Raw genomic sequence first — 24,005 nt, forward strand, 5'->3', positions numbered from 1 at the left:
ATTGACGAAGTACACTGCTGAGGGGAGCAGCGGGCGGGTCAGGAGAGATCTGCCATGCCATATGGTCAGCAACCTGGCTGGATCAAACTCATGCTAGAGAGGCTACAGACAGCACTGAGACTTCATCCCTTACACCACCAGGTTTTTTCATTTTTAAACACAAAACTGTGCTTAAAATTAATGGGGTAAAAGCTCAGTATCCCGCTTAGAGAAAAGTTAAATGTTGCCAATGACTTGATTCAATAATACTCATTTCAGTTACTCAGCTTTTTAGGTGTGTAACTAGAAAGTCTGCATATTAAACTTTGGCATTCTCTCTAGTGCCTTCCAGTTGTGACTGCATAATGTCCTTTTCTCTACTCTCTCCCCTAGATGGACATTGAGGGACCTTTCCCCACAAAACTCACCTGTTTGTTGCTGCAGTTTTCCTTAGCTACATCATTTCCTGCATGTTGCCTGCCACTTACTCACCTTTGGGGTACTTGGAAGATGATCTTCTTTTGGAAGTGAGTGGAAAAACAAAGGGAAGATGCTACTACTATTTACCACGGACAACATAAATACTTAAAAGCTGGGAGTGGTTTGCACCTTTAATTCTTTGATGATAGTAAACGGGTACCAAATTCTATTTATTACTTGAGATGATATAAAATGTTTTAAGTTTGAATTGGGTGGGGTAGAAATTTGTCTAGAAAATTACTGCATTTCTTTAGAAAATGTTCTTGTTTGGAAGTAGTTGAGGTTCAGAAGACATTTCAGAGCTGCACTTCTCTCATTGATGTTCTCTGCATTTGAATGCTAAGGCTAATTGGATAGGGAAAGACTTGGACAAATTTTTGAGCCAGCTTTGCTTTCTTACAAGTACTGTATGAAGAAAGACTAAAATGTAGCATCAAGAGTATTGTTTAGTCTCTCTACAGCTGACTGACAGATTTACTTCTAGAAATCACTATGCCGATCATTTTTTTAATAGCTACTTGAGTCTAAAGTGGGCAGTTAGTTCATATTAAGTGCTTTTTTATAAAGCAAAAATAGTATATATCCCAGATCTGCCCTTTTGTATCATAATTAAAATTGGGAGTTGGGAGATTCTTCTATTCTTGAGGGTGGAGTTATAAAAACTGACAGACCTGAAATTACACAGCCTTAACCAGACTGCTTAGGTTATGAAGTTCATAGTGAAATAGTTTGCTTAAGTTGTCTGTGACATCCACTTGGGTGAAGGTGGTTTTGTGTTATCTGCTTTAAAAGCATTTTGTAAACATTGTCTTCTTAGGTGTCCAGAGTCCTTATTGAAAAGGCTCATGGCACGGGCAAGTGTTTAGTGAACAGGTAGGTTTGGCTAGGAGAAAATATTTCTTATTCTGAAAGAAAAACATATACCTATAAGGCCCACAGAACAGATACTACAGAGTTGTTCTCAAAACATGCAAAGTGAGATGAACCTTGAGGAAGGCAAGTGAATGAATGTACACTAATTTTTTTAAGGCATTATGTGCGATGAGTATTTTCTTTCTAATTGGTCATTTCACTTCTCAGTTCCACAGGGCCTTGTTTATAAAGTGGCATAGGCAGGCAAGCTGTGCACAGCACTGGTCTTAACCCCTTTCTGAAGAGAAAAGCAAAGGTTTATTACTGTCACCCTAAAGATGGACGGAGGTACAGTTGTTTCCTTTACCGCCCATCTGCATTATGAACTAATTCTGATTAAGCCACTAAGAAGTTTCAGACACATGGGCCATTTTATTAACTAAATTCTGAGTTTGAAGTATGGGTTATTAAGTAGCATCTTCAATTTCAAATTTATTCTTCATGTTAGCAGAAAAACCAAAGGACATGCAAGAACCAGTTCCTAAAACCAAAGATGAACAACATAACCCTGGAGAGCTAGATAAACCACATCTTTGTAGTAAGAACAAATGCTCTTTCCTGTTGGGGAGGGGCCGATACCTAAAAGAATTTTATATCCTGCCTGTTTGCTTGTGGTATTATCATGGTTGTATATTACAGAAGTAATAAGCTTGATTTAAACCCTGTTTGGTTGTGCATTATTTGCACTACTTCATTGTAGCATGTGCAATCTCTTGACCAAGCCTATTTTTAAACTCTGGTGAAGCATCGTTTTATACATAGCCCAGCTACACAATTTGGTCTTGCTTATCTCATCTCAGCAAAAGAGATTGTTTGCATGGGAAGAGTAATAGCACTGATTAGCTTTCTAACATTTTGCACTTTTTCGAAATGTTTTTTATGTGATTATATTTAAAACTTTAGTAAATACTTAAATAAAATCTTATTGACCAGTTGCCTATTTTTACCTGACTTCAGCTACCAAAGACAATTCATATAATAACTGTTCTTTAACATTTACATTCCTTGAATGTTTTCATTATCATAGCAAATGTAGGTTATAATTTAAAGCATGGCAATTAGAAGGTAAATACTGAGACTATCCTTTGGTTTTATTAAGTGTTTTACTTACGTTCCAGTTCACAAATGATACTGTAAATACAAAATAAAACGCACATCTAGCACATCTGTCATTTTACCTTGTTTGAATATCACATTTACTAAAGGAAAAGATATGAAAGTGTTATAAAACAAACTCATATTTAAAGGACAATCCCAATAAAGAGTATGTCCCATAATCATTGTTTTCTAGAAAAAAAGATTTACTTTCTAGAAATTAATGATTTTTCTTTCCTGCCTTAGCCAGTTGGCAAAGGGAATGGATTTGGGCAGCTCGTGAGCAGTTAAGGACAAATGAGGTAGAAACAGTCATCATTTGTTAGCACAGAAACCACACTCCTGAGCATCTGTTTCCAAGTTACTGATGTTCACAGTATTCAGAGTAGATAGAAAAAGCTGCTGCAAACTTGAAGATATTCCTATCATCTTTGACTACATTAGTCAGAATCAGACAGTTCCCTATTTGAGGCTTAATGGAATTGCTACTAGAGAAAGTAAGCCACCAACATAATTTAACTGGTCATGCTGTAGATTTTAAGATGTTGATCTATGGGAAAAGGAAGTTACCTCAAGCTCTAGAAGAAAGTGGGACTACATAAATAAAGGCTCCTTAGTGACAGGATCCTTCCAACAGTACATAAATTGTGAAACCACTGTATGTTGGGATACCAATGTGAATGACCATAAGCTGTGGAAGACTACTACAAGGTATCTTTACCAGAAGGTATGGCACATGGTTCCTTCATTTCTCATGATAAAATTACGTGGGGTTGGGGGGCACAATATAGTACTTACACCCTCACTTGTACCTCTTCAGAGGTTAAAAAAAGGCCCAGAAATTGCTGCTTGGGTATGGTCCAGTTAGTGGGGGACTGATTCATTATTTTCCAGTGAGGTTGCTTCAGTTTCTAAATATTAAAATGATAAGTATCACCAGGCTTGTTCTGTGTGGTGGGAAGTATAAGTCTGGCCTGCAGTGGTCTATGGCATTCTGCATCAGTCAGAGGAGGATAATACTGCCTATAGCAGATGTAGGCAAATGTCAGGCCAATCATGGATCCAACTAGTACATCTGAGGAGAGAGAAGATAAGGTCTTAATCATATTTGACTCTTAAATCATCTTAGACATCACACAGAATAGAGACATCCTCCATGAGCTTCAGAAAACTTCATAAAGTTACAGTGTTACTGATATCAGGTTGTTCTTTAAACACTAAATCAAAATACACCTTTGTTTAAATATAATAAGCTTTTCCCAAGTATACTAGATTAGAATTTTTAAATACCAGAGAATAACAAAGTTAATGTATGAACAACCTCTGTCCATCATTTACAGGATTCTAGAGGAAGGGATAAATTCTTTAAGAGTTGCCTCCTTTTGTAAAGGACTTCTATAGGCAATACTGTCATCCTTTTTGGGGGAGGGATTGTGGGTTTTTGGGAATGTTTTATCATTTCTGAATAAAAGTCCCATGACAATGAATTTGATTTATAAGACAACAGATTGAGCATTGATATTGAGATTTTTCAAAATACATCAGTCTTTCTCACCCTTAACTTCACTTCCTATAATTTGTTAACTGAAGTCAGTCTAAAAAAGATTATTCTGATACTGAGACCTCATTCACATAACTTTTATTATAGTACATTGTTAGACTTGTTATTCTTACTAGTCCTCATTTATAAAGCTTATAGGAAAAAACATAGTGGTATTATCAGTGGCTTCAGGCACCCCATGGGGGGGGGGTCTTGGAACTTATCCCATGAGGATGAGTAGACATTACACTAGTGGAAAAATTACGGTGTTCTTCCTTGGTACTGTTACCTTTAAAAGGTAACAGTGCTTTCACTTCTTCCATATGGCCATAACCCATACTTTAATAGAGAACTCAGACCATCTTTACCCATTTATTCATTTGACAGACAAGTAAGCAAGTGCTAGGAATAAGATGAGCAAAACATAGAAGCTTGCAGGAGGTGGCTGGCTTGCTTACCTTGCCAGTGATGCTTATAGTCACAGGTCCGGGACAATGCAATCACAACTGCAAAAAGTAGAGGTGCCAGAAAGGCACAAAACCTCCAAGATTTCCCACGGCCTTGTGGTGTGAAGCAATGTAGCTTCCCTGCCAGGTAGAATGAAGCAAAGGCCAGACCAGCAAATGCAACTAGAAGAGAGAAAACCTGTAAGTCTGTATTTTAAAGGATGCTTTCCAAAAATGCTAAGAAGGCATGAAAATGTTTTTAACCCCCCTTTTTAATATACTTCTGATAGAGATTTTTGCCTGAGGGGAACAGACAGAAAAATGATTTTGCTTTGCATCACAAAGTTGTTAGTTTTTACTTTAAGACAGATTTTGAAATACTAGCTAAATGACTTTGGACAGGTTACTTCTCAATGCCTTAGTTTCCCAACACCCACCTCACGTGAATTTATGTATACACAGCAGCTATTCAATTTTAACCTTTAGACTGCAGGATCAAGGCAGGTAAAGAATACAATAAAATGTCCAAATCCTGTAAACTATCTCCTCTGCTTGAATTTTCCCTTAATACTCAAGGCTCAAACTTGTGAAACCCTAGGGTTATTAATGAAGGGAGGAGGAAGTGTTCGATCTCTAGATATAAGAACAAGAGCAGTGTGATGTTTTCATTTTCACAAGCATCCTACGTAAAATTCAGTGACTCGTAAAAAAAAAGCAAGGAAAAGGAGTCCATGTGGTACTCATACAGGAAGAGTGTCCACTAGGGAAGCTCTTTCGGCCCTCATTCACCACGCCTCTATCTCCAGTGCACGCCAAGTCAGAATGAGCTTGCCCATCGGGGAAGCAGCGGTAGAAGAAGTCTGGACGTGGCCTGGAAGAAAACAAGCATTTTTAACTCTGGAAATTTATTTTGATTGTTATCAGACATCAATTATCCTGTTAACTATTAGTTAGTATCCCAGACAAAACAAAGAAACTGGATTAGGATGATCACCACCAAAAAGAAAGGTTTCATTTTCAGAGTCTATGTTTAATTTGGGAATAAAAAAGGCCCACTCTGATACAGGAATACTATCTAGGGTAAAGAGCAAAGGCTGCAGCTTAGGACGTGCTCTAGAAGACACAGGAGTGCTGGTCAGTGGGAAAGAGCCCAAGTGTGGAAGAGAGGGAGGAAGAATGAGAAAAGAAAGATTAGGCTGACAATAAAGGAGAAAAACGGATGTGCGTAGAGTGCCATTCTCTCCTGGTAAGGAAATGGCTGAGGCAGACTCTTCTCACTTACCTCCCCACTATCAATTTTATTGTGTTGGTAAAAACACCATTCAGAGCCAGGGCCAGGCTGGCTGCTGGAAAGCAAAGGAATGTACTGTTAGTGATTTCTGCTAGGAGGAATGCATGGTCACTGTCTCATAGAGAAGCTATGGTCTTCTGAGATAGATGGCGACAATCAGTCTTCAATCAGAGCTGAGCATAAAAATTATACTGCTCAGGCCCTCCCTGGTGGCGCAGCGGGTTAAAGCGCAGCACTAAGAAGCTTAAGCCACTTCCCCATGAGTTCGATCCCCGCCTGCCCCGGAGGAGATCCACATGGCACGGCAGACCTCTCCTGACCCGCCCGCTGCTCCCCTCAGCAGTGTACTTCATTGATCTGCCTGTTCTGCTCCCCACTCTGTCTCTGGTGAAGCCTCTCACCCTCTGCATCTCTGGCCTATACCCCAGTTCTGTCGAATAAATAAATCAATCTTAAAAAAAAAAAAAAAAATTATACTGCTCAGTGACCACTGTACTAACACAGGGAGAATAAATATATCCTTTCTGGGATACAAATAACCCTTCACTCTTTAAAAGATGGATTTATTCATGCATACAAGAGCTAGGGTGTAGGCCAGAGGTGTGGAGGGTGAAACATTCACCAGGGACTGAGTGGGGAGCATACATAATATACTGTAATATACCGCTGAGGGGAGCAGTGGGTGAGAGGAGAGGTCTGCTGGGTCAGCTCCCTGGCCAGGGATAGAACTGTGCTGAGACTTAACCCCTTGCCACCAGGGAGGCCCAAAAACTAAGCACATTTAGGCACGCCTATCAGGTTAACTAAGCAACTTCTTACAATGATAACTTTCTTACTCTTGGGGTATAGTGTGGATACATTATCTTAGGAATGCAAAGCTCTCTGGCCTCTACAGAGTTGATAGCACCTGCTTCACTCAAGCACAGAGAAGTGAGAGAAAAAAAACTTTAAAGGGTTAACTCTTACCAAGGCAGGCTTGTTTGCTGTCTGTTGTGTCTGCCTTCTTGAGACATTTAACCAGGAGAATAAGAAACAGTGGAGAGAGAAAAGCAATGAACTGAAATAGAGTATGTCAAAGGTTAAACAAACCGCAAACCACCACATACTAGTTAAAAGTAGTTCCCACAAAGAGGGATGGTAGGGGCAGTGGAGGACTCCTGCATCAGACCCAACTTCCCTATGAGGGGTGACGGTGATCACAGAATCTGGGTTAACTGGGTTCTGGTAGGACCCCACCAGCAACCAGCACCCTTTTATTCTAGGTCACCTTAGGCCATCCACAGAACCTTTCTTGAGCCAAAAGAGACTGACATCTTGCTCTCTAAATCAGTATCTTAAACTTTAGGAAGCAAAATCCTTAGCATGTTAACAAGGAGAGTAGTTCTGTCGACAATGGTCATTTTGGGGCCAAAATGATCACTTTCTGCTTCCTGGCATTAGTCATACGTCGTAAGGGTCAGAAGGAAGGGCTAATTCTCCACGCACAAACATCGACTTGGTGGGGAAATACTCAGTTTCCACATAGGGATTCCGGTAAAGCCACATCTCCTCCGGTTGAATAAGCCTCTGGAAGGGAGGGAGCAGCTCCATTACCCTAAAGGGGGAACAAAAAAAGTGCAAAGGACATTGGTTTGCTTTCTGGATTGTTCCTCTGGGCTACTGGCCCCCTTCCCCCTCACCTCAGGCCGCAGGGATGGGGGCAGTCAGGAGGGGGTGTGTGTGTGAGGCGTTGCTGCTAGGCCCGGGCTGTCGGCCCTGACCTGCCTCTGGTGGGTCCGTAGCCCGCACACCCATCTGTGCAAGATTGGGCCAAGGCCCTGGCGTCCCATCCGCAAATCGCTTACAGAAAGGCTGTGAACAGTGCGATCCGCACGCCCAATTCGGCCCCAAAGGCCGCCGCTTTCCCCATCCGGTCTCAAGGCTCCAGGACAGACGCCTGCTGACGTGGCAGCCGATGGGTGGGGACGAAAAGGACCGCCCCGGAGGCCGGATCTCTGCCACTCGGAGTGCGCAGGCGGGTGCGCGGGAACTGCAAGCAGGGAGGTGCGAGCCATTTCCTCACACTAGGCAGATTAGCAATCCCGGAAGCAGGTGAGGCAGCTTTGTTCAGAGCTGGAAAAATAATGAAAAGCAAGCAGTGCTGTTCTCTCGCACTGGTGCAGCAATGGGCTAAGCACCCCGTGTCCAGCCAAGCACAGGTCAACTTTGGTCTGATAAACCAAAACGGGATGAAAGCGGTCAATAGCACCTCAGCATGCTCTTGGCCCACCAGTCAGTGCGTGCAACACTCTCCAAAGATCTTTCCTGCAGCAACTCTTCCCCCTCTATCCCATCCCCTATTTTCAGATCCAAGTTTCTCAGGAGCATAGCAACATTTTGGAGGAAGGTATACTTAGCTCTCATACAGGACTTTGTCTTGCTGCAAGCCTCACAGACACGATTGGGTCACTCAGCTACCGGCAAGGTCCCCCTCCCTCCCATGATGGCTTCTGGCTCAGTGAGTTGTAGCAAGAAATTGCAGGCAATGAACAAGTCCACGGATTTAATTTGGAACATACAGGGCAATTTATTGAAGTCAATCTCAAGCATTGTCTGAAATCAGTGGAATGTCATTAAAAACCTTTCCAAATTAATCCTCACGGAAGCAAACACATTTTAATTCCAAAGTATTCATAAAATAAAAAAAGGCAACATCTCAGTAAATATAATGTACAAAAATTATATGTTCCTACCAGCACACACAGAAGTAAGAAGCTTAAATATTACAGGCAATCCTAAATACACTATAGTCAACAATAAGCTATCTATATACAGGTTAACCAAGCTTTACACGTTTCACACTATGCAATAAAACATAGGCCAACCAACAAAATCCCCAAAATATCATATATCTTGAAGTCTATGTGGCAACATCAAGTCATTGTACAGTAATGCCCTAGTGGAACACCCCCAGGGAAATTTAACACTAAACCCTTAGTGTCAAGAGCTTCTAGCCAAGTCACAGAAACTCAAAAGAGATTGACTTTAGTGAATATTGATACTCTGTTATTAAAGACTCAAGTCTCAAGTGATTTAGGCAAAATAACATTTCACAGGATCTACAAAGTTTATTACAGATAAACAAAGTACAGAAATAATCAATCTACAAAGGTCATTTTCATAAAGATCACAAGGAAATGAAAACAGAATCTGTAGGTATCTATGTTGTGCAATATCACAAGTGGATACAAATTTCTCATCAATTCCAATTATGCACACACCCTTGATATAAAAAGAATTTTATTATCAGCCAGTTGTAATCATTTAGCATCTTGGTTCTCAGTGGCAATATGATTTGCTTTTTTAACACAGGGTATGTAACACAGGGTAAATGAGATAAAGAGCAATATTAATGACAACAAAGTTAAAAAGAAATTTTATCCAGTCCACTTCTAAACTGACAAGAATACCTTATAGTACTTTATCTAGGTAATCAAATGGAAACTGAGAGCCAGTCACACACGTCAGAAGTCTGTGGCAGGCAGGGAAGGAAGTCCTGGAGCCTGAGACTGCTCTCGTGCCAATTAGAAGATACAGTGATGTCACGCAAGAAAACTAAGGACTGAATAAATTACTTTGGCAGCTATTCATCCTTCCCCTTTTCCTCACAAGTTAATAACTTTCAGAGGCTACTGAAGGGCAGGTAATTCTTCTGTTCCCCCCTTTGTAAGTACGTGCCACAAGCACCTGACCTTGTCACTGAAGCAATGGACTGACAAAAAGGGGAAGGAGTGGTTTCTGAAACACAGGTTATACCCAGCATTGCAGGAGTGTAACTAACATAAGTGCAAACTTTTCCCCCTACCCAGGCATATATATTAAAAGGAAAGAAGAGGTGCTTGGCGGTAGGGTTGACAAAATAATGTATATGGAAATTTTCATAAAAATGCTGCTGGTATTTCATGCACAAGTCTCCTCCTCAAATGTAAGCATTAAATCTGAGCTATCTACTATGAACACATTCTCCCATTTGCAGAACGGCACCTTTAAGTTAAAGGGGATAAGAGACTAGGCTGCTACTAGTTCTCAAAATAGTATACAAAACAATGCTTTCTACTTCAGAAATTTAAAAATAACTGTAAAATAAGGAGAATCTGAAGAGTTTCAAGTACTTAAAAAAACCTGAATTCAATGAGGCAGAGGTCTCAAATGTTAAAGTGACTACTTCGTACCTGTGGTAAACATTATCGTTCCCCTCCCTTTCCCTCTTATACCCCTCTTTCCCCCCTGCACCCCACTCTAGACAAAAGTTGGCAGATATCAGTATATACAAACTTCCAACTTTTCAATATTTTTAAATTCATGGCAATGCTGTGTAATGATAGCTATTCCCTAGTCTATCTGAAAATGCACGTGAGTTCTACTCTTTGTTTACAAATAACCACAGACCAACTCTAGGTGGCCCTAGGTCAAAGAAAATCATTCCAAATAATCCTTTCATGTCTACAGCAACTGGGACAACACGGTGGCTGATGCATCTGCCTCATGAGAAGTAATTCAAGTCTGAAGGGCACCACCCAGCGATAAAGCAAGTTCCCAATGTCACTGAACCTTGCGAAGAAGGATGTGAAGCTCCCCCAGCTTAAGGACTCGGTGGTAACTTGTTTTTTCATCCTGACAGGACATGGCATGTGGCAGCACCTTGACTTTAAGGTGAATGTTTTATATTTGAAAATGGAATGAAGACAACCAACAAATCCTGGGAAGTTCAGAGGTTCTTTTATATAGCCAGATGGGCTGTTTCCACACTACAGGCTTATCTCTGATTGGAACACAGGTACAGGTACAGGCGCAACAGACTACTTCATGAACCAGGAAAGACAATCATCCAACAGCCTGCCAAGTCTGTGAGTTCTTTAAATGATTATCTCAACTTTATAACTTTATTTACAAGCATATTTCCAAAAATTATGTGGAAATAGCAGAAAGGAGCTAAGGGTATGTTTCCCTCCATTATATATACATATATATATATATATATGTATATATATATGTATATGTACACACACACACACACATATATATATTTTACATGTTCCTTGCATGAATACACAGAAATTGCCAAGTTTCAGTGATTCTGAAAATTGGCCTATTCTATAGTTTAGGCCAGATAATAATTTAAGTATTTAGATACAGTGGGGACTTGTTAAAACAAAAATAAAAATAAAACCCACTGCGCGCCTAACTTTAGCCCTGGTTAGATAATAAAGAAACGAATCACCTCCCCCAGCTCCCAGCCGGGATGAAGGGCCGGCCACCTCCCTCATGGTCTCCCCTCATGGTTGCCTGCGGCCACCTCCCTCATGGTCTCCCCTCATGGTTGCCTGCGGCAGGCAGCTCTCCTGACTCCTCACACCGCCAGCTGAGGTACAGCCCATCCCTGCACTGCACAGTCCCTGGAAGGTTTCCCGTTACTTCATCTTCCCTCGTTATCAAAATTCTGAAGCTTTATGCTGATTATCAAAAGTCTTACATTCACTTTTTCCTCTAAAGAATTAATATACGATTAAAAAAAATAAACACCATTATTCTATGCTGCTTTAAGTTACTTCATTTTGGGGACAAGAATAAAGCCAGCAATTTATGCTCTGACCACAAACAGATTCAAAAGGCAACAAATATCAGCCTCTGACTGTGAGTGAGCAGGGTGGGGTGTGTCTTCTGGACTCTCGCTGGTGAAGCGCAGGCAAGCACGGCGCACATACACTATGCCCAAATAAAGCATACCAAAACGTGCAATTTAAAGATCAGTAAAAGAGGTCAACAGTGACATGATGGAGGTGTGAAGAAAGCTCCTTGGTTCTGGTATGACTAAATCCACTTTACAGATCATTAAAGAACGTCATGGACAAAGACCCCAGAGCACGATTAGCTATTTTGTTTTCTACCCTGATTTCTGAAATGGCAGAACAATGCTATTAACCATCCTTCTTTATCCCCCAAAAAAGATCTGAAAAATCTCAGCTGAGCTCTGTTTTATAGATATACAAACAAAATGTGACACAATGAAGAAGCTGCATAAAAATACTTAAACCTAAGGTATTTGCAGTATGTAGGATGTGTTTACCCTGGCTTACCATATAAAAGTCATCAGATATTAAACAGCACTAAGTCTAAAAACAAAGCAAGGAGTTAAGATTTCATGTTGGATACTGTTTCAACGAGAGTTGCCATTTCAAATACTAAAGGAAATCCTTCATGTTAGTAAGACAAACATTTAGAAAAACAAACATTTATCATATACATATATAAAATAAAGTTTTAGTATGATAAAACCTAGGTTTCCTTAAATTAGTTAAAAGGACATCAAACTATGTAACTGCTCAAGAGCAAAGATTAGTGTTTTGGTGATCTATAACCCATGTTGCTTGTAGCAATTATTCTTGGTAACATGTACAGCATTTTCTATTCTGCTCTTCTTTTGGGACCACATCTATCAATAGCATAACTGGAAACCCAGTAACATACCTCTGTATTGCTGGACTCCGGCAAATGGCAGTTTAGGAGCTTAAATGAAGGAACTGTAGTGTTTTTTGTTTTTGTTTTTTAAAAGAGAATATCCAGTATAATTGCACATTTATATACAAAAAAAGAGGCACAAAACAGTTTTTTTCTTCTTTTTTCCAGAGAAGAGAGCTCTCAGTTGATAAGAAAAAGGAACACATATAACACAACTAGAGGAATGTAGTAGAGTGTCTCTCTTCCCTGTCTTCGTAAAGTTACTAGGTACTTTTTGAGGGGAAATAAATGCTATCAGGTACCAGCAATTGTAAGCAGTCAAAATTTACGGAGAACATTAATGTTCATTCAAGGGTTCATTCAACCCTACCTAGATTTCTACTTAATACAGTGTTACAACAATGTCTGACATTACTAATTATTTCATACAAGGAATACTGGAATATACATATTCCTAAGCATTAAAAGCAAGTGAGTTTTGTGAGCAGACATCTTGGTACACTTGCATCAATGACATTCACGCATCAGTCAACCACTTCTGCTAACACTGACTTTCTTGGGAGCGTTCCCTAAGTGCTTTCTAAGATGAAGTGTGTTGTGTGGCTCTTACATACCCTGTAGAAGTGTTCCCTTCCTCAACGGGGACAATTTTAAGTACTGGATAATAATACACAGAAACTGTTTACATGTAACAGGGGGATGCCCCTATCCCTTTCACTCCCCAAATTAAAAACAGTAACCAAAAAGATCTATTCAAATACAACTCAAGGTAATTTATGTCGCTTTCACTAGGAAACATGATTTGAGTGGTCAGCTGACAAAGGGAATGTTGGGTCAGTAGAGGGAAGCAGGACAGAAATTAAAATCCCGTAACTCTCTCCAAGTTAGATCAAGGTCTACATTAAACTGGACAGGAAATGGTGCTTCTATGATTAACTTTGGGTCTGTGCCTTTCATCTTTTCTAGCTGCCTTTATTAATGTATCACAGTAACAAGAATGTCCTTTCTAACTATGCACTCATACCCACATAAATGCACCTCATCAGAATACCCATTGTCATTGGAAAACATTTCACGTTTAGTGAGTGCATCATTTCCTTTTTTCCTCCAAAATCAAAATCAAAACCACCCTTCATACCTTTCTAGACAAAGATATCATATTGCAAAGCCCATCCAGTTTAAGACCACAAAGGTAAAATCCACCGAGTTACTTTGTTTTCAAGAGGCCAGATTCAACACTGCCAGGGAGCCCTTCTGAAAGACTGTGAAAAACATTCTGAAAGAGAAGTTAGCCTACTGACAGCTCAGGAAAGAGGTACAGAATGGTCATAATACCCTTTCCTACAGGGCTTTCTCCAATTCCTATTTAACACACACATATATTAGTTACGGACTATCTGAACTATACTTCTCAAAAATTTGGAAAATAAAAATAAAGGAATGATGGCAACTTTTGCTTTTTACACCCACAGAATACATCCTAGACTTTAAGTTTATCTCACTATTACTTTCTTTTCACTTGTCAATGAAAAGCAAAGACAGCTCTTTCCAGCTGGAAAGGCATTGAAGCACAATAAAAGGCAAGAAAAGACCAGGGTATTTAAGCCCCCCAAAAAGAATCCTCAAACCATGAAAAGAAAACAGAAAAACCAGATACTACCAACAGCTTCTGCCTGCAAATCCCAGTTCCCCTTAGCCCCATTTTTGCTTCAATAAGGCAGTACTGACGGCAAAGGTTGTATGCATTGCAGGAGTCTCTTTTTAACAAAGGCATTATCTACTTGCTTTTGTCTTTTCCTTTAAATGAAAAAAAAAAAAAAAAGAGGAAATCACCACCCATTTATTCTTTTACTTCTTCTCCATGATCTTGTGATTCCAATTTACATTTGATCTTGCTCCAGTACTCTGGTGACACAGGAGCTACCGGGTCGTGTTCAGAGCAGCAGAGTCGGCCTTCCAGTGCAGAGGGAACCAGTGCCCCCTTGTCATGGTCTTTACAAAATGAGTGTGGACAGAACTCACAGAAGGAAACAGCTGCACTGCTGCACTCACTGCACTGGTGCCACGGGCATTCCCACTTTCCTAATGAGGGCGGGAAGAGGGAGAAGAGCCCAAGTTAGTTCCTGTCTGGACTGCCAATGAGAAGCTTAAGTTCCCACCTTCTTCTCTGATTGGAGGCTGAATTCAGTTGAAAACACCAAATTTCAGTCAAGCAAAAGTCTGGGTGTACCATTCAGTATGTAAGCTAGTGACCAAAACCCAACACTGTCGGCACCGACTGCTCACCTCAGGTAGTAACAAATAAAAAGAAAAAACCTTGCCAACCAACAGGTATCTGAAATTTGCAGATTTTCCACCAACACAGTTTGTGTTTACTATTGTTTGTCCTAGTTAATATTTCCTATTCCACAATTCCACTTAGGAAGTGGAACATATGCCAAGTCACACAAGGCTGAGAGCCGGAGGAAGGCGTGAACTCTAGCTTACCGTATGGTGGCTGTGTCAGGTTAAGGCATAGGAGGTGGTATGCTTTGGGACAGTCTTTTTTGTCACACATGACCAGCTCTCCACCATCTCCACATTGAAAACAGAAATCTTCATGCATCTGCTTTGGTTCTGTTTTAATTTTTCGTCTCTTCTGCTTTAATTTAGCATTTTTTGTCTTTTCCTCAGTTGTTGAAGCACATGCAGACTGGCAGGAGAAAAGGACCACAGCTTTAACCACCACAGTGTATGATACTTTACATAGGAAGGAAAATCCAATCACCTCACATTCATTTGAATTCATCTGTTGTTCAATTACCTACACTACCAGAAGGACTTATCTTATAACAGAAATATAGTAAAAATAAGGCCTCGTTTTCACTGACTTTTGAAGAGGTGTTTTTCTTATTATTACAAGGACATTGAAATATAGTTCACATGTTATAAATTCCACCTTTTAACAGTGTCTAATTCAGTGGTTTTTAATATATTCTGAATTTCAAAGATAGTTTTGAAAAGAGTTTTTGCTAACTTAAATCAGAAATACAAGTATATTTCCAGAACCGAGTATCTCTTACTAAGATGTGCTTCAGGAAAGTCAGTCTAAATGTTGCGATAAACAACTGATGACAACCAAACTAAATTAGGTATCCATTACCCAGCATTTCTTGAGATTGTTAGAAAGTTCTCTGACTGACCTTTGGCCGCACTCCTAGAAAACCACTGCAATTTTCTGCCCCACAGTGGCACTCTGTTCTGCCATTGCCCAGGCAATCCAGGTTATAATTAAATGTTAACTCCATCCCTAAAATGTAAGAGAAATAATTGCTCATATTACAGTTACAGGAAGGAGAACTGTGACCACTTTCTATCATAATGAAAAAGTGAGATACAATCTAACAAGAGTGTCCCTCTGCTGTTATCACTGAAGACAATGATTGACCAAAACAGGGGAGAGGGAAGGGGGACCCCCAATCCAATCAGCACAGCAAAAATAAATATTTTATTAAAGAATTCACATTCTTCTTGTTGAAATGACCAAACTAAGTTGCACTGAATAAAAATCTGAAACCTATGCTCAAGAAACATGGATTCTAGCTTAGTTCTCTTTTCCGATACTAATTTACTCTAGTCCCTAAATGAACATGACCACAGAACTGTAATGACTGTACTATTTCCAATAATTAATGAGTGCTTAAATTATGATCAGAGCAATTCAAAATGGAGATTTTTTTTTATAGACACCAAAGACCCACGTGGTTCAAAGCAGGAGGCCCAAGCAGTCCTTTAATTGGGCTTCACTATCCTCAGTGAGTTCTAGAAAAAGTTAAAATCACTTAGCTATATTTCTTATGAGCTTAGCAAAGGAGAAAACTGAGTTAAGATGCTGGATGGTTAAAGGGGAAAAAAGCACTAACTCTGGCTTTAGAGGCTTTTTATGTCTAATTGAAAACAGTGACCTTTCAAATTAAAACAAAACAAGACAAAAAAGCCCCACAAACCAAGAAACCAGATGATGTTTACACAGGCTAATTACTTTGAATACTTTAAAAAAGAAAACAAAAGGTTAAACATCTGGCTATATTATAGAGACAGCAATAATTTGGAGAATTAATTCAGTAGGATCACAGACACACAGAATTTTATAAGATCACATAAAGGCTAAGCTCTCTTTTACAGAAGACAGATTTTTAGCTTATATTGTCAGGTAATTCTAAATATAATTCTTTATCTTATTTGAATAAATACTTTAGCATCAGACCTTGAAGAATAATGTTCTGCCTTCAAAGGATATACTTGGCTCCTAGGAACAGGGACATGGGAATAAGTCACTTTTTTACCTGCAGGAATATCACAAAGAGCAAAAAGTCCAACTCGAACATCCCCATTCACTGTCCACTTCTGTGTTTCACAGTTTGGATTACAACTGTGGTTCATAAAGCGAGAATAATTTCCTTTTGGGCCAGCATCAATTATACGATCCTTTAGAAAGAAAAGAAATAAAAGATACCTTTGATATAAAGCTAAGAAATATCCAATTGAGGGCCCTCCCTAGTGGCACAATGGTTAAAGCAGGCACTATGAAACAATCCACAGCCACTGCAGCATGAGTTCGATCCACAGCCAGTGAACAGACCCACATGGTGTGGCAGACCTCTTTTGACTCACCCACTGCTCCCCTCAGCAGTGTATTTCAGTCAATCTGCCTATTCTGTTCCCCACTCTGGGTCTCTGGTGAATCCTCTCTTCCCCCTCACCTCTGGCCTGTACCTCAATTCTTATATACATAAATAAATAAATCTTAAAAAAAAAAAAATCCAATTCAGCCAAAAGTCACAAGGTAGCAGCATTCTGCTATCCACTGATGTTTGACAACTGACAGCTGGGAAAATGTGGGGTTCTTTGATCAACTCAGAGTCCCCGACTTGATAAAGTTCAAGTCAAAGCAATTAAGGTAAAATGGAATTTATTTAGTCTGTTTTTAAATTTGTTTCAAGAAACAAACAGATCTTAGAATAAAGCTATTTAGAAGATTATCTGACCATAGCTTTAGGAACAATATTTTCAGATTAAAGAGCTACTTGTAATGGGAACTATGGTGTTTTGAGATCACCCCTTTCTTATTTTGTGCTTTTGCTTTTTAGCAAAATTAGTATGGAGGTAGAGGGATAGAATTTAGGCCATAGAGAAGAAAAAATGAAAAACTTCTCTGACAGTTGGGAGACATGGAGATGTGACTGACAGAAGGATTATAGTTTGGGATATAATCCCTAGTACCTGTTTGTTCTATTTTTATTTACAATAAAGTTCAAAATGTAGTAAAAGAGCTCCCGATTATGTCCCTTGAACTAAAAGTTTGGACAAATTCTAGGCGATGGAGCTTCCCAAGTGTTGTTAAAGATAGAGTGGTCAGGACAGGATTTAAGGGGCAATCAGCAATTATAAATTAATAAAACTTTATGAACACTGTACAACATTTTTTTTTTTAAAGACATTCATTTATGCATATAAGAACTGGGATCTGGGATAAAGGCCAGAGATGCAGGGGGTAAGAGGATTTACCAAAGAAAGAGTGGGGAGCAGAGCAGGCAGATCTACTGAAACACACTGCTAAGGGGAACAGAGACCAGGTCATGAGGTCTGCCACGCTATCTGGGTCACCTCCCTGACTACGGATTGAACTTGTGCTACATGTCATGGTGCCACCAGGTAGGGCCCAGTTAACAGATCTTTTAAACGATCTCTAATTCTTATGTTTAATGATACTGTGATATTAGAGAGAGCATGGATCATAGGAAACATGACACTAGTCTTGGCTTTGTTTTTTGGGGGGGAAAGAGGAGGGTGTAGAAGACCTGTACCAGAGGTCTAAGAGGATTCACCAGAGAAAGTAAAACAGGTGGATTTACTAAACACACTGCACCAAGGGGAGCAGCAGGAAAGACAGGAGAGGTCTGCTGTACCATATATGGGTCAGCTCCCAGGTAGGGGATCAAACTCAGGCAGCACTGAGACTTAACCTGTAGGCCAGCAGGAAGCCCTTGGTTCTTCACTAAGCTGTAACAAGGTATTCAACACCTATCCTTTCTGGACATCAGCTTCTTATCCTCAGTAAATCAGAGGACTGTTAAGAAAGAAATTAAATAAAATATTGGATGTATTGTGCATCAAATAAGACATAATTGCGAGTATTAAACTCGCGGTTTTAATGTGATTTTTTTCTTTTCACAGCATTTTTCCTAGCTCATAAAGAAGTTTGAACTTATAAAATAAAATTTTTGATAAATCAAAACCTTATTAATGGTTTCTAAGAATTACAGAGCTGATTCTTTCAGTGATAGAGTGAGGGCCAGCTTTTTTTTTGAGATGAAGCTGGGATTAATATCCAAGTAAATTGGGCCTCTGTGGTGGCACAAGGGCTTAATTACATCTCAGCATTATCAAGCTATCAGCTGTCACTGCAGCAGGAGCTGGATCCCGGACCAGGAAGCTGAACCAAATGGCACAGCAGACCTCTCCTATCTCACCCACTGCTCCCTTCAGCAGTATATTTCAGTAGATCTGCCTGTTCTGCTCCCCACTCTGGTGAATCCTCTCATGGCCTCCCTCCCCCACACCTCTGGCCAATACACCAGCTCTTGTATGTATAAATAAACAAATCTTAAAAAAAAAAAAAAATCCAGGCAAGTAAACCCTATTCCTGGTTCTCTTTTCACTCAGTACTGCCTCACATGATATTTAGGGCTTCAGCAATCATTCATTTTATACTCTGGTATAATTAGCACATTATAGTAGGTAGCATTCTGGTTACTATAAATCATTAAAATTTCTTGAGAAATGTCAAAGGAAACAAAGTTAATCTAAGACCATCAAACAAAATAATCTTTTTAAAAAAATAAGCAATTTTACCTTGGTAACAGTTAACATATAAAAATTAGTCACACTGTTCTCATTGGCTCGCTTGATTCTCAGTCTGCATTCTTCTTCATCAATCAATTCTCCAACATATTCGTTTACAAATTCTCCCTGCAGAGAATCATATATAAATGTAAAATCAGTACATTATATTAGAAACCATTCCTTAATACCACATACATTCTAAGAGAATGAGCCAGAAAGAATATTGGAAGTGTAATTCAACCCTCGATCTGACTACTGCTACGCATTTCTATAGTCCAATTAACACTGGAACCGGGGGATAAGGCTAAGTCAAGTCTTCAAAGTTGGATTTAAACATTATACTAATTTGTACTTTTAGGAGTGAGACTTAGAACAGATCTAAGTCTGTTCTAAGATCAAATGAGCTTTTTTCTTTTTTTATAATCCGTTTTTAACTTTTTATTTGAAGTAATTAACAGATTTCTGTACCCTTCACTTGGTTTTCTCCAATGATAACCTGTACCTACAGTACAATATTAAAACTGCATAAATGACATTGGTACAAATCTTATTCAAATTTCAGAGGTTTTACATGCATTTGTGTGTGTGTGTGTGTGTGATCCTATGGAATTTTATTAAGTATTTTATTAAGTATAAATTGTGAAATCCCCAATACAGTCAAGATAAAGAACTGTTCTATTACTATAGAAGTTCCTTGTTCTCATCTTTTATAATACTCCAGCTCCATCTTCTATCCCTCACCTCATCCCATAGCCAGTTTATTCTCCATCTCTATAATTTTGTCATTTTGAGAATGTGCTGTAAATGGAATCATGTGGTATGTATCCTGTCAGTTAACTTGTAAAAAAAAAATCTCAGCCTCATTCCCTTGAGATTCATCAGCTCATTTAATCACTCACCTTTTGAAGAACACTTTTTTCCTCATTGAGGTAACACTGGTTCACACTACTGTACATGATTTAAGGAACAGGTTCATACCTACTCAGATATCTGTTACCACACCACTCCCCAGAAGGCACCTGTAATGCTTTACCCTAGGCTAGCGGACCACCACCTTCCCTAGTCCCCACACCTTCTCTCTCTTCCCTCTAGCAACCTTAATTCTGCAGTTACATTTCTAGGGTTTGTTTTATTAATAGTTTTAATCAGTCCCTTTGCTGTTATTTATATTCCACATGAATGTATAGATCCAGTATTTGTCTTTCTAACTTGTTTTACTTAGCATAATCCCTTCAGTTACATCCATGTTGTTGCCAATGACAAGAGATTTTGTTTTTTGTTTTGTTTTTAAATAGAGTGGAGTAGGATTCTACATTTTCTTAAACTACGGTTCTGTGGGTAGGAAGTTAGGGTATTTCATAACTTCACTACTGCCAATAGTCAATAGTACTGTGATTAACTACCCCTTAGAATTTTTTTTTTTTCATTCTTTGGGTAGATACTGAGGAGTGGAAATGCTAAATCACATGACAGATCTATTTTTTATGTTTTTAGAGAACTCCATACAGTTTTCCATAGGGGTGGGTCAGTTTACATTCCTACCAGCACACACATACATACATACACACACACACACACACATACATTCATTCATTCATTCATTTATTTATTTATGCATACAGAACTGGGGTACAGCCAGAGGTGCAGGAGTGGTGAGATGATTCACCAGAGACTGAGTGGGGAGCAGAACAGGTAGATGGATGAAGTACACTGCTAAGGGGAGCAGCAGGCAGATCAAGAGAGGTCTGTTGTGCTATGTGGATTACCTCCAGGGCAGATATCAAACTCACGCTGAAGTGGCTTTAGCTTCTTAGTGATGTGCTTGAACCCGCTGCTCCACCAAGGAGGGCCCCCCTTTTTTAATGCGCCGTTTTTACAGATGAAAGGTGGTCTTTCATTGTGCCTTTGATTTGCATTTTCCTAATAAATGATGTTGCACATATTTTTATAGGTTTGTTAGCCATTTGCATGTGTTCCTGGGAGAGGAGTCTATTTAATTCATCCACCCATTTTTTGATTGAGTTCTTTGCTTTTTATTGTTGTATGAGTTCTTTATAGATATTGATTATCAGTCCCTAGTCAGATGTATTATGTTAAATATTTTCCCCCACTCAGTAGGGTATTTTTTTTGTTTTAATGATAGTTTCTTTGCTGTACAGCTTTTTAGCTTGATGAAGTTCTATTCCTTTTTACTTGTTTTCTTTGCCACTGGAATCAATTTTCAAACACAACCCTGAAGTTAATGTAATTTAATGTTTTGTCTATGCTTTCTTCTTCTGTATTTTATGGTGTCTGGTCTTGTCTCCAAGTGTAGTTCATTTTGAGTTAATTTTTTGTGTATAGTGTGAGAAAAATGATTTTTTTCTGCATGTGGCTCTCTAGTTTTCCCAGCACTATTTGAAGAAACTTTTCTTTCTCCTTTGTATATTCTTGACTCCATTGTCATATATTAACCATCTATGACAATTATGTAGGTAAACTTTTGGGCTCCCAGTTCTATACCAGTGACCTGTGAGACTTTTTTAATTCCAGTACCAAACTCTTTTTATTGCTATAATCTTGTTATACTTTGAAACGTGATCCTGTCATTCCTCTTTTTTGTCAATTGCTTTGGTTATTTGGGGTCTTTGTGGTTCCATATAAATTCAATAATGTTTGCTTTATTTTCTTGAAGAATTCCACTGAAACTTTGATAGGGACTGCTTTGAATCTATGCATTGCTTTGGATAAGATGGATTTCTAACAATTTTAATTCTTCCAATCCATGAGCATGGACTAGCTTCCATTTCCTCATTTTCTATTTCTTTTCACAATGGTTTTTCCTTTTCTTTTTTTTTTTAGATTCATTTATTTATGCACACAGAACTGTGGTACAGTCCAGAGGTGCAGGGGCAGTGAGAAGACTCACCAGAGACAAAATGGGGAGCAAAACAGGCTGAATGACAAAGTACACTGCCAAGGAGAGCAGCAGGCAGATCAGGAGAGGTATGCCGTGCCATGTGGTCACTTCCCTGGCTGGCAATCGAAATCATGCTGAAATGGCCCTAGCTTCTTAGTGCTGTGCTCTAATCCGCTGCACCACCAGGGAGGGCCTATTTTAACAATATTTTAGTTTTTAGTGAACAGGTCTTTCACCTCCCTTTTTTGGATTTAACACAGGTATTTAATATTTTTTGCTGCTACTATAAATGGGATTATTTTCATAATTTCTTTCTCTTCTAGTTTACTATTTGCATTAGAGATAAAAAAGAACTCTATGTTGTTTCTGTAGCCTGTCATTTTACTATATTTCGACTTTTCTATGCGTATTATTATGTCACCTGCAAACAGTAGTTTATTTCCTTTGCAATTTGGATTCTTTCATGTTTCTCTTGCCTTATTGTTCTACTTAACAATTCCAATACATGTTGAATGGTAGTGGTGAGAGTGGACATCCTTGCTATGTACCTGATCTTAAAGAAAAAGATTTCTTACCACTGAGTATAATATTAGCTGTGGGTCTGTCACACACAGCCTTTATTATTTTGAGGTATGTCCCTTTTATCCCCATTTTACTAAAAGTTTTCATCACAGATACTAAATTTTGTAAAATGCTGAAGACCATTTTAATGGTTTCCAATTTGGGCTATACACTTAAAATTGATAAAAGCTTGTTTTGTTTCTTGGTAGAGAAAAGGTTTTCATCTCCTTGGGATAAATGGCCAAAAGGGCAATTTGTTGGGTCATATGTTAAGTACTTGTTTAATTTTTTAAGATGCTGCCAAACTATTTTCTAGTTTCTGTATCATTGTACATTCTCACCATACATTTTGTGTTTATAAATGCATAAATATCAACCCTTTTACCTGAAAAGCATCACTGATTCAATCTATGACAATTACATTTTCTATCTATGGGACTTATCAGTTTTATTAATACATTTTTGAGCAAAAGACATGTCTTAGGAAATAAATATATGTAGATTTTTGCTTTACCAGACTCTCTTCCTCACATACACACACATTTTCACTAGCCACTCTTACAGCTCTTACTTAGTATCATAGAACTGATGTTAGGAAATACCAATAACCTAAGGAAAACTACTATGTCATAATTTCTGATTTTTGGTAAATATGAAGGGCATAAAAATGTTCATAAAAACATTTCATTTTTCTTTCTGTTGACAAGAGTAAAAAGACTACTACTTCTTTAATAAGAGAAAAGAAGTTGGGCCCTCCCTGGTGGCATAACGGGTTAAAGCACAGCACTATGAAGCTATTCGCAGTAACAGCAGCATGAGTTTGATCCCCAGCCAGGGAGGTGACCCACATGACACAGCAGACCTCTCCTGTCTCACCCACTGCCTCCCTCAGCAGTGTGTTTCAGCAGATCTGCCTATTCTGCTCTCCACTCTCTCTCTGTTGAATCTTCTCACCCCCCTAGCACCTCTGGCCTGTATCCCAGTTCTTGTATGCATAAATAAGTAAAGCTGAGAAAATAAGTTAATAGGTCAAACTAAAAGGAATTAACCTAATTTCCCTTGCATCAGTTTTTCCCTTGACAGCTATTAGTGACTAAGATCAAGAAGAAACCAGTGTGCTTACAGAGCTACCTACTTTTTTGGGAGTTATTGCCACGAAAGTTGACCTCTGATTTTTTTCTTTCCCATTTTTTATTGATTGTACAAGCTATGATAAAAAATTAGATTAGAGGCCCTCCCTGGTGGCTCAGCGGGTTAAAGCACTGCACTAAGAAGCTTAAGCCACTTCCGCATGAGTTTGATCCCCGCATGTCCCGGAGGAGATCTACATGACCCGGCAGACCTCTCCTGACCCACCCGCCCGCTGCTCCCCTCAGCAGTGTACTTCGTCGATCTGCCTGTTCTGCTTCCCACTATCTC

General features: G+C 39.1%; 3 protein-coding genes across 6 annotated transcripts in view; 1 reads left to right on the forward strand and 2 right to left on the reverse strand.

Annotated features, from left to right (window-relative positions):
* DDHD2 (DDHD domain containing 2) overlaps nucleotides 1-2,536 on the forward strand; it is a 20,368-nt gene extending 17,832 nt beyond the window's left edge. For both annotated transcript variants that reach the window (XM_012724915.1, XM_004682247.2), the window contains exon 18: nucleotides 373-2,536. The gene's annotated coding sequence lies outside the window, so the exon portion shown is untranslated. The remainder of the gene's footprint in view (nucleotides 1-372) is intronic.
* Nucleotides 2,537-2,632: 96 nt separating this feature from the next.
* PPAPDC1B (phosphatidic acid phosphatase type 2 domain containing 1B) lies at nucleotides 2,633-7,668 on the reverse strand. 3 transcript variants are annotated; one of them, XM_004682248.2, is made up of 7 exons: nucleotides 7,588-7,668; nucleotides 7,229-7,337; nucleotides 6,710-6,800; nucleotides 5,735-5,798; nucleotides 5,199-5,323; nucleotides 4,465-4,635; nucleotides 2,633-3,541 (listed from the first exon to the last, which is right to left on the reverse strand). In XM_004682248.2, the coding sequence occupies exons 1-7, from the start codon at nucleotides 7,650-7,652 to the stop codon at nucleotides 3,378-3,380; spliced, it is 789 nt and encodes a 262-aa protein (XP_004682305.1). In that variant the 5' UTR covers nucleotides 7,653-7,668; the 3' UTR covers nucleotides 2,633-3,377. The 3 variants fall into 3 exon arrangements, with proteins under 3 accessions (XP_004682305.1, XP_012580372.1, XP_012580371.1); XM_012724918.1 differs by lacking the exon at nucleotides 7,588-7,668 and adding an exon at nucleotides 7,504-7,579; XM_012724917.1 differs by lacking the exon at nucleotides 7,588-7,668 and adding an exon at nucleotides 7,423-7,507.
* Nucleotides 7,669-13,906: 6,238 nt separating this feature from the next.
* Nucleotides 13,907-24,005, reverse strand: part of WHSC1L1 (Wolf-Hirschhorn syndrome candidate 1-like 1) — a 99,077-nt gene continuing 88,978 nt past the window's right edge. The window contains exons 20-24 of the mRNA XM_004682249.2: nucleotides 19,136-19,252; nucleotides 16,567-16,708; nucleotides 15,424-15,530; nucleotides 14,729-14,933; nucleotides 13,907-14,323 (exon numbers count right to left, since the gene is read on the reverse strand). Of these exons, the coding sequence (XP_004682306.1) occupies nucleotides 14,082-14,323; nucleotides 14,729-14,933; nucleotides 15,424-15,530; nucleotides 16,567-16,708; nucleotides 19,136-19,252 (813 nt within the window). The 3' untranslated portion in view covers nucleotides 13,907-14,081. The remainder of the gene's footprint in view (nucleotides 14,324-14,728; nucleotides 14,934-15,423; nucleotides 15,531-16,566; nucleotides 16,709-19,135; nucleotides 19,253-24,005) is intronic.

Source organism: Condylura cristata, unplaced genomic scaffold (genome assembly GCF_000260355.1).
Source record: "Condylura cristata isolate star-nosed mole 26May11 unplaced genomic scaffold, ConCri1.0 scaffold00014, whole genome shotgun sequence".
NCBI classification, from domain to species: domain Eukaryota; kingdom Metazoa; phylum Chordata; class Mammalia; order Eulipotyphla; family Talpidae; genus Condylura; species Condylura cristata.